This window comes from Delphinus delphis, chromosome 16 (genome assembly GCF_949987515.2).
Source record: "Delphinus delphis chromosome 16, mDelDel1.2, whole genome shotgun sequence".
In the NCBI taxonomy this organism is placed as follows: Eukaryota; Metazoa; Chordata; class Mammalia; order Artiodactyla; family Delphinidae; genus Delphinus; species Delphinus delphis.
The window spans coordinates 15,794,261-15,813,464 of NC_082698.1; the positions used below are offsets into that span (position 1 = coordinate 15,794,261).

General features: G+C 44.3%; 1 protein-coding gene across 3 annotated transcripts in view; it reads left to right on the forward strand.

The window, feature by feature from the left end:
• Positions 1 to 18,383, forward strand: part of ABLIM1 (actin binding LIM protein 1) — a 229,169-nt gene extending 210,786 nt beyond the window's left edge. For 2 of the 3 annotated variants that reach the window (XM_060034019.1, XM_060034020.1), the window contains 10 exons: positions 195 to 242; positions 3,243 to 3,383; positions 6,015 to 6,106; positions 7,311 to 7,422; positions 9,165 to 9,229; positions 9,869 to 9,929; positions 10,692 to 10,699; positions 11,539 to 11,613; positions 12,658 to 12,738; positions 13,853 to 18,383. In XM_060034019.1, the coding sequence (XP_059890002.1) occupies positions 195 to 242; positions 3,243 to 3,383; positions 6,015 to 6,106; positions 7,311 to 7,422; positions 9,165 to 9,229; positions 9,869 to 9,929; positions 10,692 to 10,699; positions 11,539 to 11,613; positions 12,658 to 12,738; positions 13,853 to 13,966 (797 nt within the window). In that variant the 3' untranslated portion in view covers positions 13,967 to 18,383. Of the gene's footprint in view, positions 1 to 194; positions 243 to 3,236; positions 3,384 to 6,014; positions 6,107 to 7,310; positions 7,423 to 9,164; positions 9,230 to 9,868; positions 9,930 to 10,691; positions 10,700 to 11,538; positions 11,614 to 12,657; positions 12,739 to 13,852 lie in introns of all 3 variants that reach the window. The other variant, XM_069541505.1, reaches the window with a different exon arrangement.
• The last annotated feature ends 821 nt before the right edge of the window (positions 18,384 to 19,204 follow it).

Genomic DNA, 19,204 nt, shown 5'->3' on the forward strand with positions numbered 1-19,204 from the left:
TCACATGTCTATAGTAATTCACTCATTCCTGTAATTTCTTCTTCCAGTAACCTCGATCTTTGTAATACAAAAGTTAACCTTCTGGGTTATTTTTGTTGGAGAATCTTCAGTTTGGTTTGCCTCTTGGTTGATCTGTTTTTCCCATCGGTGGATGCCTCCCCGTAATCACACACCTTTGCTTTTCATTTCCACAGATCAAGGGATCAACATTTACCGAAAACCACCCATCTACAAACAGCATGGTAAAACCCGCTTTCCTCCGCGTAGCTTTTAAATAGCAACGTCAGCTGAACTCTTCACTGTCCTCTGAAAGGCTTACCTGCTGCTGCTTTTGAGAATCAAACTGGGGCGTCCAGTGTATTATGCCTTTGTGGTCTCCTATGATGCAAATATTGTGAAGTCGGTTTTCCTAGATGGAGAACACTTAGCTTGATTAGGAAACTCCTGGCCATCAAACCATGTATCATTACACTCATAGAGAAGGAAAGATACGGTCACAAAGTAATTCACAAACTCCCTAACAAGACTTTTTTGGGGGGCCATCAAATAATTTAACCAACCTCTCTGATAATTTTGATGAGCTTGCAATTAGTTTAACTAATTAAAACTAGTGAGGGCTAGCTACCTAAAAATTAATTTGACCAAGGGAATTCCCTGGCGTTCCAGTGGTTAGGACTCTGTGCTTCCATTGCAGGGAGCACAGGTTTGATCTCTGGTCAGGGAACTAAGATACCGCAAGCTGTGTGGCCAAGAAAACATTAACTTGACCAAGCTTCCATCAGCCTGACTGTCCAGTTCCCCAGTCTCTGATGGAGCATGCAAATGTCTGCACCCTATGGTAGAGGAGATGGGACTCACGCTGAGACAGAGGCCCTAGCCTTGATCCCAGCTCTTCACCTAAACGGTTCTGTGATATCAGAAACGTAACCTCTGTCCCTCAGTTTTCTCATCTGCAAAAACCAGTACATTAGGCCAGCTTGTCTCTGAAATTCCTGCAAGCTAAGAACCACTGATGTGGATTTATAATTGTGTTTTCCTTTTCTGGGAATATAGAATTTTTAAACCCAGGAAATCATATTACTCTTTGTAAATCACATTTCCCTCCAACATTATTAGGTCTCTATAGATTCAGCTGCTGTAAATCTTTGTGAATGGGTAGAAAGCCAAGACTGGTCTCCAGGTGATTTCAGAAAATTATACACAAATTGTGCCTGGAAATTCGAAGGCTGCCTTTAGAATCCAGATGACATTAATGAGTCCTAAAGGCTTAGGATGACATGAAAAGCAAATAGAGTTGAAAATGCAAAAAGGAAAAAAATTTCAGGCCAACATTCTAGGGGAAAAAGAATGTATGTATTGTAATGGTTCTAGAACTATGATTTTTTTTATCTGTGTTTTTTTTTTTTTTTTTGAGTTTACACCATGTGCTTGCTTTTTTAAGTTTCTTAACCTTGTTTTTGTTTGCTTTTTTTATGGTTTAATGTCTTCTCACCCACTCATTAACATGTGAATGTTCACTGACTTCACCAATTCTAATGCGTAAGTACTGTTTGAAGTCTGGCTTTAAAAATATATATTTTTTTAAATTTAAGAATAAGATTCCCAGTTTGATTTATCAGTTTATAGAGACTTTTTTTAAAAATACTAAAATCTCTGAGACCCTGCCTCTCCAAATAAAAATAATCAAATACTTAAGATTTAAAAAGATAGGATAATGTTAGGTTATTTATTTGGAAGGGATTAGTTTGCTTCTTTTTGTGAAATTGACTTTACTCTTTACTTTCTTTCAGTCTCTTGTAATTAAGAGTAGCACAACCAGAGCGGTACATCCCAAAGGACATTCTGCAAAAGAGCAATTCTCTGTGATAGAAATAGATGTCATACCAAAAACTGGTGTCTATGCCCTGTGCATTTGGAAAATGCTAGACTTAAATAAAGTCACACTTCTTAGTCTTTAATATGCTAACACATATAGTCCTTCTTTAAGAAGAGGATATAGTGTGCAGTGTTTTCCAAGCTGATTTTATCTTTTATACTCATGAGGTTAGAAATTCAGAAAAACACTGTTCCATGCCTGGCTGAGAATTTACCCCTTATTATTATGTAGGGCGACCTCAGTCAAGTTACTTAAGCAAATTGAGACCCAGAAAGTTACTTAAAAAATGTGGAATTGGAGATGAAAATTCAAAAAGTTACTTCCAGATTTAAAAATCTGTGAGCCCAGGGAGGGGGGCAAATTTTATTTATAGCATTATAAATATATTGTGGAATGTTTAGTAACATCCCAGGTCAGCTTGCAGAATTAGCCAGAATCAGGGACTGACCATTTAACCTGGTTTGTTTTGCTCCACTTCTGTGATTCCATCTGGGGCTCTAAGCCAATGACTCCACCTATCAGCACAGCCATTAAGAACTCTGCGAACTCATGCTGCTCCTATTCTGGCTTTTGTGGTTTTAAAGCTGGGTGACTCATTTGTATATGCAGCCCCTTGAACAAAACAGCGAGTGGGTATGGCAAACCCAAGTCTCAAGGCTAAACTCCTGCAAGCTGACAGTGGATTCTCCTGCTGCCACTTCACCTAGGAATCAAAGACACATATACAATAGGCAAGGATTGAAATGAACCGGACCAATATTTTTGTGGCTGAGAAGCCACAAAAATTCAAAGCCAACCAACTCTCTTACGATTAACACCTACAGTCAAGTGACAGTGTCATGCTTTTCACTAACCTCTTTAATTTCAAATTAACTAGATTCAAATTTCTAATTGCTCTAGAATTGTCCAGTGGAACTTTCCGGGATGATGGAAATGTTCTATAACTATACTGTCCAATACAGTAGCCGCTAATCACGTGTAGGTATGGATCACATAAAATGTGGCTAGTGCCACTGAGGAACTGAATTTTAGTTTTATTAATCGTTTGTTTTATTTAATTGTGTTCATTTAAACGTGAATAGCCACGTGTGGCTCGAGCTAGTATTGGACAGCACAGCTCTGGAACAAGATTTTTCAGATGTAGAACAGATGTAGAATGAAGCTTTGCTTCCGGCAGAACGTAAGGAGGATGAGTCGAGTTGTCACTAGGAACTGTTAGTGACGGGGCGATGGATAACGGTGATAAACAGCTCTCTGGAGTTCACACTTTTTGCCAGAGCACGAGAAAACTATGTGAGAGGATTGTGTACTGCCATGACCTTACAGACCGCTAGCTAAGCTGCCCCTGATTCCCATCCAGATGCAGCTGCCTTGGCAGCCCAGAGCAAGTCTTCAGAAGACATCATCAAGTTTTCCAAGTTCCCAGCAGCCCAGGCTCCAGACCCCAGCGAGATACCAAAGATTGAGACGGACCACTGGCCTGGTCCCCCCTCACTTGCCGCCATAGGTATGCAACGGTAGCAGCTAAGCCACATGGACAGATTGCTAGGAGATCTCAAGATGCAGTGCTTCAAAGTATGCAAGGACATGTGTCCTAGTGTAAAGACTTTTTAAGAAAGGTATGACCAAGAGTTAGAACAGTGAAAAGGACTAAGGTAGTGTTAACGTGTGTGCAGAATGCTTCAAAAACCCAACCACCAGAGCCTTGTGCTAACCAAGCCCAGTGAGGTGCAGAACTGGTCTAAAACGGGTGTTTTGCGTGGACTCTCAGTTATTATTGTAAAGTCGGTAACTTTTTATTTTATTTTTTTTTTGTGGTACGCGGGCCTCTCACCGTTGCAGCCTCTCCCGTTGCAGAGCACAGGCTCCGGACGCGCAGGCCCAGCGGCCATGGCTCACGGGCCCAGCCGCTCCGCGGCACGTGGGATCCTCCCAGACCAGGGCACGAACCCATGTCCCCCGCATCGGCAGGCGGACTCCCAACCACTGCACCACCAGGGAAGCCCCAGTAACTCTTTTGAACATAGTTGAATCAAAGCCTCCTGCCAAGAACTTCGTTCTACATAGTTAGAGCATAGTGGGTGGATTTACTGAGTGTCCACAGAAGTGTGACTTCTTTGAATTAAGTTTGTTTTAGACGATTTCTGGGTTGTAATTACGATTCTCTTAACAACCAATCTTAACGCTGAAGCTCTTTCATTTTTCTTGCCTGATCACGTTCTGCATTACTAAGAAGGGCTGTTACAGAGTAGCAGGTGTTCTGGAATATTACTCACGTAAAGTTACATGATTTCACATCTGTCATTTCCATGACTTCTGTGCTAAAATGTCACATTGGAGCTGTTTCATTCTTTGCTTTGAACCACACATTTATGCTTTAGAACTGTCTGTGTGTTTACTGCTTTGTCATTAGTGAAATCACTTGGCCCTAAAAAATGGTATTAGCAAACTCAGAAGGTAGTACTGAAAATTTAGTGAGTCAGCTTTACAAAGATATGACTATCTCATCACATTTCTGTTGACAACCTAAAAGGCCTTCAATTTGCCAAAATTCCCAAATTTTCTTCATCCTGCTATTTTTCGCCAAGTTATTTTTGGAATAACGTTTACTGGCAATAGAAGTGGATTTTAAAGCAATTGATATCTATAGAAATAGTTGAAGGAAAAATCTATTATACCTCCTGGGTTCCTTATTCGCAAGTATTCTATACGTTATGTTGACTTAAGGTGTATCTAGTTCTTGAAAACTTATGTCTATTCATTTTTGTTCGTGTAGATTAAAGAGAGAAAATTCACATTGATATTCATGATTTTAGAAACTAAGACTCAGTCGTCAGCTTTTTTCTTCTGCTGGTCCACGTCCTTCAGGCAGTTCTTGGGGCCGCTGAGGTTCCTAGTTCAGTCGTGTTGCATAGCAGGGACATTAAACAGCTAAACTTTGGGGGAGAATTAACATTTTGTTGTTACCAACTGTCATCACTAAATAGTTTGGGGTTCCAAAATGAAGAAAGCTTCTGGTCCATTAATCCAACGGATCAAACCCTGAAGGTATTAGTTAGAGTTTATTTTGATTAGATTAGCAGGCTTTCCTATCTCTTCCCACAGCTAAATTAGTCCAAGCCACTTAGGAAAAGCGATAATTATCTTAATTTTCCAGCCATTCAGACAGATTCCTCCTTTCCCTTCCATCTCCCCTTTTCCAGGAAGCTTAAAAATTGTACGTGATCTGCTCTATTATACTGAAATAAGTAACTTTTTAGCTGCATTAACCCTTTTTATTGGCCCATTAGTATAAAACCCTTTTGTGACCATTTTCTGAAAGACCTATCCCTTCAAAGAAAAATAAAGCATGCTTCTTTTTTCTTTTTTTAAAAAAATATTTATTTATTTGGTTGCACTGGGCCTTAGTTGCAGCAGGTGGGCTCTTTAGTTGTGGCTTGAGAGCTTCTTAGTTGTGGCTTGCTGCCTCCTTAGTTGTGACACATGGGCTCCTTAGTTGTGGCATGCAAACTCTTAGTTGTGGCATGTATGTGGGATCTAGTTCCCCGACCAGGGATCGAACCTGGGCCCCCTGCATTGGGAGCGTGGAGTCTTAACCACTGAAGCATGCTTCTTAATGAATTTATTGGAGGTAGAAGACAGGGTGATGGTATGGTGACAAACCTAAATATTCAGAAAAAAGAAAACAAGATTTTTAAATTCGTCACAAGAGACTGTCTTACCTACTTGATGTTATCTAGATGAACCTGGCTTCCTCTCTATTTGAACAATGACCTCAGGGACATGAAAATAATAACCGTAGATGCCCCTCCCACCTACTATGGAAGCTCTGACCAGTGGCCAGTGGGATGACTTACACCCAATCATAATGGCAAACCGAGTTCTAATTGAGCAGATCAGATTGTTGGGAGGCATGCCTTACTGAATCACATTTTTGGACTGGCTTGTCGAACGGGGCCCGTTGTCTCAAGAAACCAGCTGAACTGGTGGCAGGCTCTTTTTTCCCATGTGTTGTTCACAAATGTTGAAGACCACTGCTGACTTTGCCCGCCTGACACGTTGAGCACAGGTGGACTAGTCCCTTGAGCTCCCCTTGCTGTGGGGCTAACGTGAGAGGTTGTCTTTGCTGTGGACTTAGGAGCTGACATGAGACGCAGATCTAGTGGCAGAGAGGAAGACGACGAGGAACTGCTGAGACGCCGGCAGCTACAAGAGGAGCAATTAATGAAGGTTTGTCCTTAAACTACTTTGCTGCAGCCTTCACTTCGGTTCTGTCTTCTGTCGATCCATGTTACTGGATGATTGCTATGGGCGAGCCACCAAGATTAGCAGGGGGTACTCCCAGCCCTCAGGGGCTTACGGTCCAGTAGGAGAGACAAGATGGGCATCTAGTGACTGTAATAAGGCAGATACTTAGCGGGTTCTGGAAGAGGTGACCTGGAGGTCAGAGAGACACGGAATGTTTGGGCCTTTTCGAGGAGAGCGAGACTCTGTGTGGGGTGTGTGGGTGTGCGGTGCATGTGTTGAAAGGATGCTGAAAGGCCAGGTAAAGCCAGAGTGCACTCCGAGGTGGTACAACACCTTCCTTCCCTCACGCAGGCTCTGCTGAAGGGATTCCCTTGGGAAAGAGCCTTTCTCCAAGTCTTTCCTCAGGACTCATAGGACCTTGTGTGTGTATATCTGGGCCAAGAGAGAGGGGATAAAATGGACTGTCACTAAGACATCCTCATTATACACTCTGTCTCTAGCTAGGCCCACAGCATCCCAGAAGGCCTGGGGTTGAGGGAGCCTAGAAATGATCAACTCCTACCAATAAGGGTCATTTTCCAAAGATACTTCATCATATGGGGAATGCACGTGATACTAGTTATATAAGGATACAAAGTTACATTTATTATGTGTTCCCAGTTTTGTATATTATGTGCGTAGAAAACTACTGGATAGATGCAGATCAGCATGTAAATGGTGGTTGTCTCTGAGTGGTGGATTATGGGTTCTTCTTTCCTTCTGGGTTTTCTAGAATCTGTACAATGAGCATGCATTATTTTTTCCCCTGTTTTTAAACAAATCAGTGTAATTTATCTTTAAAGGCTACTGTCCCCAGTCTTCCCTTCCCACATCAAAAATCTGTACATACTCACACATTGCCCTCCTGAGTCTACCTGCTGGTGCTTTGGGGGGAGGGCAAAGGAGGGAGAACACTCTTCTGATGTGGAGCCTGGTTTAGGGCAACAGAGCCTTGACATTGAAGGGACTATGGTGGGTTCAAGGTCCAAGACCTGGCTGACCTTTTGGGGAGCCACCAGGCTCTGGGACAATATGCCTCAGCCCTCTCCAGAGTCAGGAACTTCTTACAGGATCTCCTAAAAAGAAACTGCAGTTCCCTAAAAGTAATTGCGGGCTTCGCTTTCATTTTTCTTTTCTCTGTGAATAGCTCAACTCGGGCCTGGGCCAGTTGATACTGAAAGAAGAGATGGAGAAGGAGAGGGAGAGCCGGGAGAGGTCCTCCCTGGCCACCGGGCGCTATGATTCTTCCATCAACTCAGGTGAGCAGCAGACCCACCGCCTTCCCTGAGCCAGGAGCTGGCCACCTGCCTGCAAGGAGCCTATTTTGACGGTTCCAGGAGAGGCAGGGTGGTTTCTGGTGGAATCTACAGAGTGTTCTATAGGAAAGGAAGTGTAAGAATCCTATGTCATGTCAACTTAACTTAAGAGCCTGCCATGGCTCTTCCTTAAATGTATGTTTCCTTCCTGTTGGAAATAGAGGGAGCCCTTGGAGGATCTCAGGAACCAAGAGGGGTCAGTTCCCTTGTGCCGGGTCTACCTTCTAGAACATACATCTCAGAGGGAAGCGGCAAAAAGAAAATCCTCATAGAGAACAGAATGCTTTTTATAACTTTGTTCTTTTTTTTTGATTTGGTCGCCCTGTGGGCCATTAGTTCCCTAACCAGGGACTGAACGCGTGCCCCCTGCGGTGGAAGCACAGAGTCTTAACCACTGGACCGCCAGGGAAGTCCAAGAACAGAACGCTTTTTAACTGTAGAGAGCATGAACAATTTTTTCAAAGTATTATGACTTTAGTATATTCAATATAAGAGCTGAGGGCTAACAGTGCTGTTGTTGATACTTTTGAAAGAGATTACTTATATACTGGGCTGAATAGTCTTTCGGTATATTTTCCCCTGCTTATACTTGTCATAAGCCTGTTCTCTTTTAACCCACGAGATATGTTCTCACATGTTGTGAACTAGTGCATAATTTTCTCTCCTGAGGATTCCTTTAAACATGTGTTTAGTGCTTCCTATGGAAACACTTCTGCTAAACATTATTTCATTTAATCTTCGCAACATACCAATGAAGTAGATGGTATTATGAGTATGATCATCTTCCCCATTTTGTAGATCAGGAGACAAGTAAAGGGAAGTTTAAGTAACTTACCCGATGTCACATTGCTGATAACTACCAAAACTAAGGTTTAGGAGTCCAAGTATTATAACCCCAGAGCCTACACCCTTAACCGGAATGCCCTGCTACTTCTCATAGATGTGTCACTGGCATTAATCTTGGATTAGGTAGTTTAGTAATCTTTAGAGTTCCTTCCAATTCTGCAACTCTGTTGTATAAAAATAAATAGCACTGTATCTACATGGGTCAAGAAATGAAGACTTAACAAGATGGACTACGATGCCCGAAGATGCAGAGGTGTTAAGTTGCAGAGCCAAAACTCAAGCCCAGGTCTACTCCCTCCAAAGCCCAGCAGTTTATGAGTTGTCCACACTGTTGATCAATGGGATACCCTATCCCAAGCCTCCCAGGAGTCCACCTGTGGTTGACCAGTAGATCTTGGTAACTTAAGTGTAGGCCTCCAGATCAGTTATTGCTGCCATACCAACTGGGGCTTCGGCCTATGTATCCCAATAGCCCTGGGTTTAGATCATTGCTTAGACCTTTACAAGCTGAGCAACCGTGGGCAAGATACTTACATTTCTATTAGCCCCTATTTCTTCTCCTGTAAAATGGAAATACTACCATCATCATTAGGATTGTGTTGAGGATTCAGAGAAGCCAAGCACTTCTTCCTTCCGCATCCCTCCTCGAAAATTTCACTGCCCACCCATTCCCTGCATCACCCAAACATGGTGGCATTTTATGAATATTTGAGCCCAATATTTGGATTGTTTTTTCCTAAATCTTCTATTCTGTAGGGTAGAAGATACACTGCCGACTTCATGAAAGAATTGGACTTCGGGTTCCTAACAATTACTTTTTTTATCTTTCTCTTATTCAGCTTCACATGCTCTATCATCGAAAACCTCATCTCTCCCAGGCTATGGGAAAAACGGGCTTCACCGGGTGAGATTTCTCAATTACTCGTTTCTGAGTCTCTTCCCTCTTGAGTCCTGGTGGAAGTGCTGATGTATTGTCTGAATACATCTGACAATATGATCTCAGTGTTGGATATAATGAAAATTGTAATCACCCTGCTCTCCTGGTAAATCACTTTGAGTTACAGGCAAAATAAGATATTTCTATTGAGAGAAAGAGGAATTGACTTTAGATAAAAGAATAGCCTGTATAAACTTATGGGAAGACTAGATTAATTGTGTGCCCAATATTTCTACAGTCAAGCAAAAAGTAATTACCGGAGCCATTATCTCTGCTGTAAAAAGATACAGGAAAGTTTGTTACAACCTCCCTCCCCACAAAGCATAGAACAAGTGTAACTGTGTAGCTGTGATGTGGAAAAATGTGTTTTTATTTATCAGCAAGAGATACTTGCTTGCCAAGGACCTGCTGAGCAGTAGCATAGGATATACCACAAAACACAGGTATTTCATAGAAGAAGAACTACGTAGGAAAAATAATAGGGGTCCAGGAATTCGGCTTGGGAGGAATTCTCAGGATTTTGTAAATCCCATCTTCCTTTTCGCCTGACTCCAGAATGAGTGCCGTGGGGCAGATTTGCTAATGGTGTGTTTTTCTTCATTTCAGCCTGTTTCTACAGACTTTGCTCAGTACAGCAGCTATGGGGATGTCAGCGGGGGAGTGCGAGGTGAGGCCCCTGCGGCCGGGTGTTGGCTGACCAAGGGGAAGAAGGGCTGTGCTGTCACAGGCATGTTAGCTGGGCTCAGGCTGTGTCACATCCTACGGTCAGATCACATCTGTCCTCTGAGCCATCAGGGCATGTATTAAAATCCCAGAGGGTCTCTCCTGATGTGAGACCACAAGAAGCGAGTTTGTAGGAGGGAATTCATTGCTCCTACTATGTGCTGAGCACTAATTAGATCCCTGGAAGTACCGTGAAGCAAGACAGGGGCCTACCTTCAAAATGCATGTGGCTACAGATGAACTGGGGTGCAAGGCAGAAACAGAGACACAGATGTAGAGAACAAATGTATGGACACCAAGGGGGGAATGCGGGGGGCAGGGCTGGGATGAACTGGGAGATTGGGATTGACATATATACACTAATATGTATAAAATAGATAACTAATAAAAAGTGCATGTGACAGAGACAGAGAGAGAGAAACTCTGTGAGATAAATGCTACGATCGGAGATGCAGAGAGAAGGGAGAAACACCTTCAGGGTGTCAGCTTCCACAAGAAAGGGTGTTTAAACTGATAACTAAAACCAGAGCGGGTATCTTCCAGCTTCAGGGAGCAGCCAGGCAGTGTGCGCAGAGACCCGGAGCCAGGAGAGCGTGGCTTGTTGGGGGATGTTTGGAGAATTGCAATAGGTTATAATCTCTGTTGATGTTTCCTTGTTTTAATATGGGCTTGCCCTTCTGAGATTTTCTTTTTCTTTCCTTTCCAGACTACCAGGTATGGAACACTGTCTTTCCCAAGTTGGCCACACCAGCAAAACAGCCTTTTCACAATCCAGACATGTTCTGCTGCTCCAGGGAAGGGTTTCTGTTGAGAAGACCCTGACTTTAGTTGATCCGTCTAATCTTTAGTCCACAGATGTGAGGAGCCATGAGCAGCAGGCATGCCTGGTGCCCGGGTCAAGCTGGTCCTGCAGGCCTGCATGAGCCACACCAGGTGTCCGAGGACCCTCTTGCTCTGCCTTTGGAGAGTCCTCTCTGGGGTGGAAGTGGACCTGCATCAAGGGTCCACACACATACAGTTGCTTTTTCTTTTAGTTATAACCACTCACTCCTTGAGGCCCTCCCCTCCTCTGTGTGGTCACAGATGAAAAGAAACCCCTGTCTTGGCCAATAGGAAAGAGCTGCTGTGGTACCATTCCTTTTTTCCTATAACCTAAACCTTGTAAAATGATAATGGAGAATGAGAAAAGGGGGAAAATGCAAAGAAAGCTAAGATTAGAATTAAAAAAAAAAAAAGAAAAAAACAAGCATAGACCTGGCGATTCTTTGACGTACCATATACTTTAACACGTGCAGCCTACATTCAGGGATTAGTCAATAGTTATTAAGCCAAAATCTTTCATCAGCTGGAGTATAAAAGCAGCATTCCCACTATCCCTGCTTTTATTTAACAAGGAGCTCATTTTGAAAAATCCATGGTAATTAAGGTGACACATCTCTAAAATGGCCGTGAAGATTTGAGACCCAAACAGGGAGGTCTAGGAGCCCACAGAGCTCTCCCTCAGCTCCGCATGCTGCCATGGGCCACTCCTGAAACCTGCATTTCTGCTGCAGACCCTCCCAGATGGCCACATGCCTGGAATGAGGATGGACCGGGGTGTCTCCATGCCTAACATGTTGGAACCAAAGGCAAGTGTGGCTCTTTTTCTCTTTCCTCTCACGTGGGATGCAACTGACACATAACCCTGAAAAGATTTGATTTTCTATCTTTTTCACCATCTTCAGGGTTGAGACCCACTTGGCTCTAGCCCAGTGCATTAGGCAGGGTGTGTCATAAAGCATCTTTCCACTCTGTGGGTTTTGTCACGCCGAGTCAGCAGGTTTAAGCCCTCGCTGGGTCTGGTGCTGTGTGTTCCCAGTGAAGTGCCAGCACTTCTCTCCTGTGACCTCGGTGTGTACTTGGCCCCTGCCATGAGCATGGCAAAGCCTGCTCCACGTGGAGCAGCTGCAGCGCCCTCCGGATAGGGGGACCTAGCTTACCCAAGACCTTCCTGGTTTTAGCACCGGAAGTCTTGCATCCTGGGATCCTCCTTAGTCCCAAGCAAACTGGGATGATGGGTTGCCCCAGCTCCAGAACATCCTGTGACTCCAAGGGTATCCAAGAGCTGTGCTCCTTGGTGACTATAACTGGGGCTTATTTCAATACGTCATCTACCAAAACACTGCTTCTGGGACTGGATTCATGAGCTGGACATGGAACGAGATTGTTTAACCCTACAAATGTGTACTGCCTTGTAAAACATAAACCTCTAATTTCAATTCTCTTCCAATTTTTACCTTCATCCCCAATACATAGTAAGTTGTATTCTTTTACTCAGCAGCGCCCTCCAGAGGCACAGTGCCACATGAGACACTTGTGGGTATTGGGAATGTATAGGAACCTGCCCCTGTCTGCTGGAGACTTGAGTGAGGAACACCCATCACTCTAATACTCTAACCATAGTGTCTTAGAAGCTCTATCTTGGGAGTCTTAGATTTTAGGTAGCTTCTGCTTGTTGATAAAATGGACAGCGGTGGAAATATTTCCCTGGCAGTCCAGTGGTTAGGGCTCCGCACTTCCACTGCAGGGGGCACGGGTTTGATCCCTAGTTGATCTAAGATGCCACATGGCCAAAAAAAATAAAAATAAAAACATGGACAGCAATATTCTAGGTGTTTTTCTTTGCTTCTCAGGTATTTCCATATGAAATGCTGATGGTGACCAACAGAGGGCGCAGCAAAATCCTAAGAGACGTGGACAGAACCAGGCTAGAGGTAAAAAAAAAACAACAAACAAACAAAAAAACTTGTCCCAACTGCATATTCCTGTGCATTTTCCACAACTTCCCCCTAAGAAATGTTCCAGTTAAGGCAAAAAGATAAAAAGGATCAACCTAGGTTAAACTAAGCTAACTTGGAGGAAAACCCAAATTTGTATTTAAGAGATGAGCATAAAAATGTATGGTAAAGTTCAGAAGAACAACCCAGGAGATGCAGTATGATTTCAGTCATTTTCTCTGGAGATTTGGCGTTGCCCTAATTTATGGCTGGGGATGTGGAATGGAGTCTCCATCACTCTTCAGATACCCCCAAATCCTTATCTTTCTCTGAGCCTGGGTTGAGTTTGTGGAGATTGGGGAGGGAGTGTTCACTAAAGAGGTTTGTACTGGGCAAGTTTCTCCCTTGGCTGTTTCCACATTCCTTGTCGAAGGGTTCGCTGGGTACACATACCCAAGGCCTCCTTAGATGTGGAAGACTGATCTTTGTACTTTTCCATCTGAATGGTTTTAATTAAGGAAAACTCTGGCTGCTAATCTCATAAAGAATCATTAATTTTCTCTGACAAAAAGCAGTACATCTGTATGTGAGGTCAGGCTGGCACAGAGAATAAAGGCTCCACTATCCTAAGAGAACCTTACTAGGCGGACAAAAGATTGAAGTTCTTGGTCTCCTCAGAAGACCAAACATCCCACTGCTGAGCCAGGAAAAAGCCCCAGGGATGCCAAAGGACCACTCTGGAAGCCTCTCTCTGGCTTCCTTATTGCTCTGGTCCATTTTCCCTGCATCTCCTCAGCGTCCCAAGGACCTGAAGTGGAGTCACCTCCAGGATAATGACTCATCTTACCGTGCCCCATCGCCATTCAATGTTATCAACAATCATCATTAATACTCCACCAGCTCTTTTCTTTGGTAGGAAGGGTGCCTCACCTGGCCTGGCCAGGTAAGGAACCACTGGGTCCAGTGCCTGCTAAGAAGCCTCAGAGATAAACTCCTCTTCCATCATTCTGCCTTTTGCTCTTCAAAACAATTACTTATAAACTGGAGAGCAACTCTCAAGGTCATCCATGTGGCCATCAGGACTGACCACTGTTCTCTTCTCCCATCACAGCGCCACTTAGCCCCAGAAGTGTTTCGGGAAATCTTTGGAATGTCCATCCAGGATTTTGACAAGTTACCTCTTTGGAGACGCAACGACATGAAGAAAAAAGCAAAACTCTTCTGAGTACCACACATAGACAGCAATTAGAAAAAGGACTGACCATGGCGGTGACACATAGGATGTTGTAGTGAGCCCCAAACTTGATTGGAGACTTTGCAAACTACTGTCCCTCAGCAACAAAAGGGAAAATCTGATTAAAACACCCATGAGCCAAATGATGGGCCAGCCCGTGGCAACATTCGCCCAGAAGCAGTGGGGTAGAAATGTCTGTGTTCCCACCCTCGACAGTAGTGTTCACGTGTGACCTTTTTCCATCACCTTATGTGCACAGCAGGAGCTATTTTTGTTTTCTTTCAACTGTTATTCAATAATAGTGTGACTGTATGGGTAAGAGCCAGCAAGTGCCCTTAGGATGCCGCATGGACAAAAGCAGTTGTAATAATTCCAAAGTACGAGTATATTTATTATGTAGCGCCGCGGCTGAGAAGGAAGAGCCCGAGGGATAGATCCACGTGGCAGCAGCCTTTGCCCTCCCTTTCCTCACTGGCCTCCTGCAGCCCTGCCTGGGCTTCAGCAGGAGGGAAAGCAGAATCGGGGCCCCCGGCAGCTCTGTTTCAATAGCCACCAAAGTCATTTTTAACATGGCTCCTTGTCCCCTACTGTTTGCTAGGACCTGATTGGCAAATTACTTAGCCTATTATTATTTTTTTTGCGGTACGCGGGCCTCTCACCGTTGTGGCCTCTTCCGTTGCGGAGCACAGGCTCCGGACGTGCAGGCTCAGCGGCCATGGCTCACGGGCCCAGCCGTTCCGCAGCATGTGGGATCTTCCCGGACCCGGGCACGAACCCGTGTCCCCTGCATCGGCAGGCGGACTCTCAACCACTGCGTCACCAGGGAAGCCCACTTAGCCTATTATTAAAAAGAAAAAAGAATTAAGAGAAAGAGAGGAAAAAGGAGTGAATGAAAATTCTCCTTAAACCCTTTTCTACTTCAGAAAGCGTGCTCCTCTGCACCAAGGACAGGAGATGTCTCGGCCCCGCAGCCCTCCACTCTTACAAAGAAAGGAAAGGGGGATTGTCTCCAGATTGGCCCAGTTGTATGCTGTTAGGTGAGTTTTGTCCAAAGGCCACAGCAGTCTTGATCAAAAACAGAAGTTCTGTCTCCTCTCAATGCAAGTTCTCCCAGCCAGCAAACTCTGCTCTCTATCTGGCATTCTCTAAATCACATCAAGCCCTGGCTGATTTTGGTTTTTTTAAGGTCTTTTCAGTAGTAGGCTAAGGAAAGGCATGTTTTTCTCTTTGAAATCTCTGCAACTCCAAGGTAGATTGCCTCAGAATGATTTAATTTGGTCTTTTGAGCTTGCTTTCTTGCCTAGCTCTGTGGACTTCCTGGTTTGCATGTGTGTGTTTATGTGTTTTCACTCACCCAGGGCAGTTTGGTGAGTCTGCATGTGCTTTTAAATTTCATTCCTGCTCGAATGTTTGTCCCACCGTGCTGCAGCTCCTCAGGGACATTTGCACAGGTGCACATGACTCAAAGGTCAAGAGTGAGGCTAACTGCATCCCTGCCACCAGGTCCCCTGTGGAAGGGTGTTGGTGGTTAGAAGCCAGCATATTCCATGTAGCTCAAGTCAGCATCAGACCGAAGACCGCAGACCTAGGATCAGACTGTGTGTAGACAGCAGAACATCTCACCGGAGTCCTCAAACTCAGTAACACAACATTCACATTGGAGCCGAAGATTACCCCAAAACTTGCATTTAAGACCCCACCATGGTTCCTGAAAGCCTCTGGCTGAGACTCAGACAGGACGTGACTCACATGTAGGAGGTTGTCACATCTATTCTCATGCTTTGGGGCTCTGTTTAAGAATTTAAACTCTATGTTAAAGCCAAAGAAGAAAACATCTGAATTCACCTGCATATGCCACTAATAATAAAAGCTCAGAAATTCTTCCTGCTGGCACCGAGTATTAGAATGAGTTAGTAGCTGACACCAGTGGTAAAAAGCAAGTAGAATATTCTTTCTGATCTTGTACTGCAGACCTAACTTGTGACACGCTCTAGCAACCGGGTGCTGTAGTGAATACTGCAATTGCTTTATAGTATGCTGTGTGCTTTCCAAGGGAATCTAAACCTGCCTGACCTTTGCTAGACATTGAATGTTTGAGGACTCTTCTCACAAATACGTGTGTGTGTGTGTGTGTGTGTGTGTGTGTGTGTGTGTGTGTGTGTGTGTGTTGGACCTACTAACATATTTAGCAAATGGCTCTGATGAGGTAGATGTGAGGAGACCAGCTCCTCCTTGGACTGAAGGCAGACTGCAGCCCACAGTTTCGCCCCTTCATCTATCCGTTGCCTCTTGCTTCATTCAGTACATCCGCTGTCCCATCTTCTGTGACCTCTCCTGCATGGGTAGCCTGGGCACAACGCCTGTGTGTCCTAATCCTTGCTTCTCTCTGGCAAAGTGTGAGGGGTGAGGACCGTGGTGTAGTCCCAGTGTTCCCCTGCCACGACCAATAACAAGGATGGCCAAACGTAGCCGAGGTTTCGGCTGGAGGAGAGGTTTTTTTTTCATTGGCTAATAAGTTATAATCCACGTACTTGCAGATTAAATGTCAGTGTAAGAAAAATGGCGATGATAGTTAAAGAACTGAGCCCTAAATTTGCCGCCACTAATGAAACTCTACTTTTCTTGTAACTTTTGAATTCAGTTTTGCATCCATCTTGGCGGGGTCGGGGGTGGGAAATAGCTTCTTTCCATATCAAGTGTATGAGCTAATTTAAACGACACCGTGCAAAAATGCCTTGCCAGAACATGCCAGTAGCCTCCTGGCTGCAAGCAGAGCAGTGCTGTGCTCTAGGGAAGGGGGCACTGGGAACGCAGAGTGGGCTTCCCAACCCCACTCCCCAGCAGAAGGCTCCAGCCACGGGCGCGGGTCACAGGGCAACCTGATTCTTCCAACTGCCAAACTGAATCAGTGGGGCTACAGCGCCCTATGTGTTTCGTTGAACTGGACTCAGCATGCGTGTCCCGAAAATGTCCAGGTCACTGCACAGGAAATCAGTGTTCTCTGCTTGAACCCTGCCCCGCATAAAAAAATTCCAGTGGTTAACACAGTCAAATTAAGGAGGATTGCTTACTCTAGGACAGGAAGTATACACATGGTAAGCTTCCTTACTGCATACATAAAGGGCTACATTTTTGATCAGTGGGCTTACTAGTGATTCTTGAAGCATAGGCTGATTGCATGAAGAGGCCTCTATGATGACCTGAAAGTCAGTGCTTCCTTTAAAGTTGCTTCCAAAGCAGCCAGGATACCATTTAGTCTTCTGGTGTGATTTATGTTGAGATATAAAGAGCGTTGGGAAACCTGTCCAGCTCGCTAGGTATCTACATTTTGGTTTGGGTTCATTATGAAATGTTCTTACTGTGACTCCTTCAATAACAAAAGATAAACTGCCTGGTCCCTGAAACCTTGAACAGAAAAGCTAGAGACAATGGGGAATAAGGTGCAAAGGAAAAAAAAAGTAGTTTCTATCTGTCATGTCCTCTAGTCTCCCCAGTTCTCCCCAACTTCCCATTCTGTTGTTGCCAAGCTGAGTTTCCTCTTCCGAGGTGAGGCTGGAACAATGCTCTTTTCAACTCCTATCCCCTCCATCTGGTGATGTCAGTCAACTCCACTTGGAAAAGTCTTGCTAGAAATGTTCCTAAAACTTTCCTCTAATTTCTTTACACTTTAAAGCAAACACCTTTTTCTAAAGAATTGCTTCTTAGATGATTATACAGTATATATATCTATGCTTTTGCAAGTTTAAAAATTCAAATGAACCACTTTTGACTAGGTAGGTCTTTCTAAAAAAACTCTCTAAAGCAAACTTGATGTTAGCGTTCTCTTGCATGTTGAAGGGGCAGGGGACCCTCCAGGCTGTGGGCTCCCAGAGCCCTCTTTCTGACTGTCAGGAAAGATGGTGGAAGGAAGATGAACTCTGTGCCATCAGCCCTTCTGCATCCTCTGCAGCAGGCTCAGTTTTTACAAATCACCTCATCTGTATTTCCGGTCACTGTTTAATCTACTTCCGAGGCCAGCCTTGATTTTATCTGGCTTGTAAAATCATTTTCCTTTTTATAAAACAAGTGTTTGTCAGGATGCCCTAAAACTCACTCATTAGTACTCCCTTTTGAAGAACGTTCTATCCAGAAAAAGAGATCATTTCAGGCTTGAGGTTCGTAATGACACCTTATAGTGGCGATGTGTGTTAAGGGAACTACCCAATTATGTTGTAATGAAAGAAGGAGAAACTTTGACTTCGGCGTTTTAAAAAATCACTGTCTTTCTATTTGCTGTCTAGGGAGTAGTGGGGAGATGGTGGCTAAACAATATATGTGTACACAGCAAAATTAAACCCAATCTTTTCTGATGCTTAGTGTAATTGAGTGGCGATTGTTATCACTAAATAAAATTCTTCCCAAAAGAGTATCTCCCAAGAGTGACGATGCCATGAGTCGCTTTCTGAGCCCGTTTGCCAAAGGTAGAGGAAAAGACTGCATCCACTAACATTCAGAAAGGCAATGAGCCACTTAGTGACTGTATATGTGTATGTTTCTTTACCCTACGGAAGAGAAGACGAATGTCTGCAGGATTGGTGTTCTTTTGGGGTGTTATGTACAGACCTGTCCCGTGATAAACGTGTGGTTTCTGTGAGTTGCTGACAGTCCTGCATCGAAGCTTTTGCAGTTCTTTCCTTTTTAAGTTGGGTTTAATGGAATTTTTTTTCAAGTGTTGGAAGGCATACTGTTCTTCCTGCCTCCCCTCCCCTTCCAGAAACAAGAAAGCAAATATTTGGAAGAAATGCTGCTTAAAAGATGTATCATGTCCCCCGTGAAAGTGAGTGGATATCGGTCGGCATCCTGAATGCCACGTGCCAGTGTGCAGAGGTGGGATGGCCCTGGGCCTGCGTTACTGTGCTTGGGACACCCAACGCGCTCCACACTCTTGTTGAAATCAACACCTGCCGCCCCTCTGCCGCTGTCCTGCCTCACTGTTGTCCTCACAACTCAGTGAATAAAGTGTGTGCTTTATGCGTAACTGCCTCCACACCGGGTTTCCTTTCTGGTTTCCCCTGCTCCCTTTCAAGGTCTGTCCCATTTGAAAAAGTGCCATCCCAACTTCTAAAGACAAAAACAAAATCAAAGTCCTGGGAATGCACTTTTATCACGTAGGAAGGCAGGCTAGAGGGGAAAATGCATCAGGTAGCAGCGGTATATTCCAGAACTGTTTGCCCAGTGACCCAGACCATA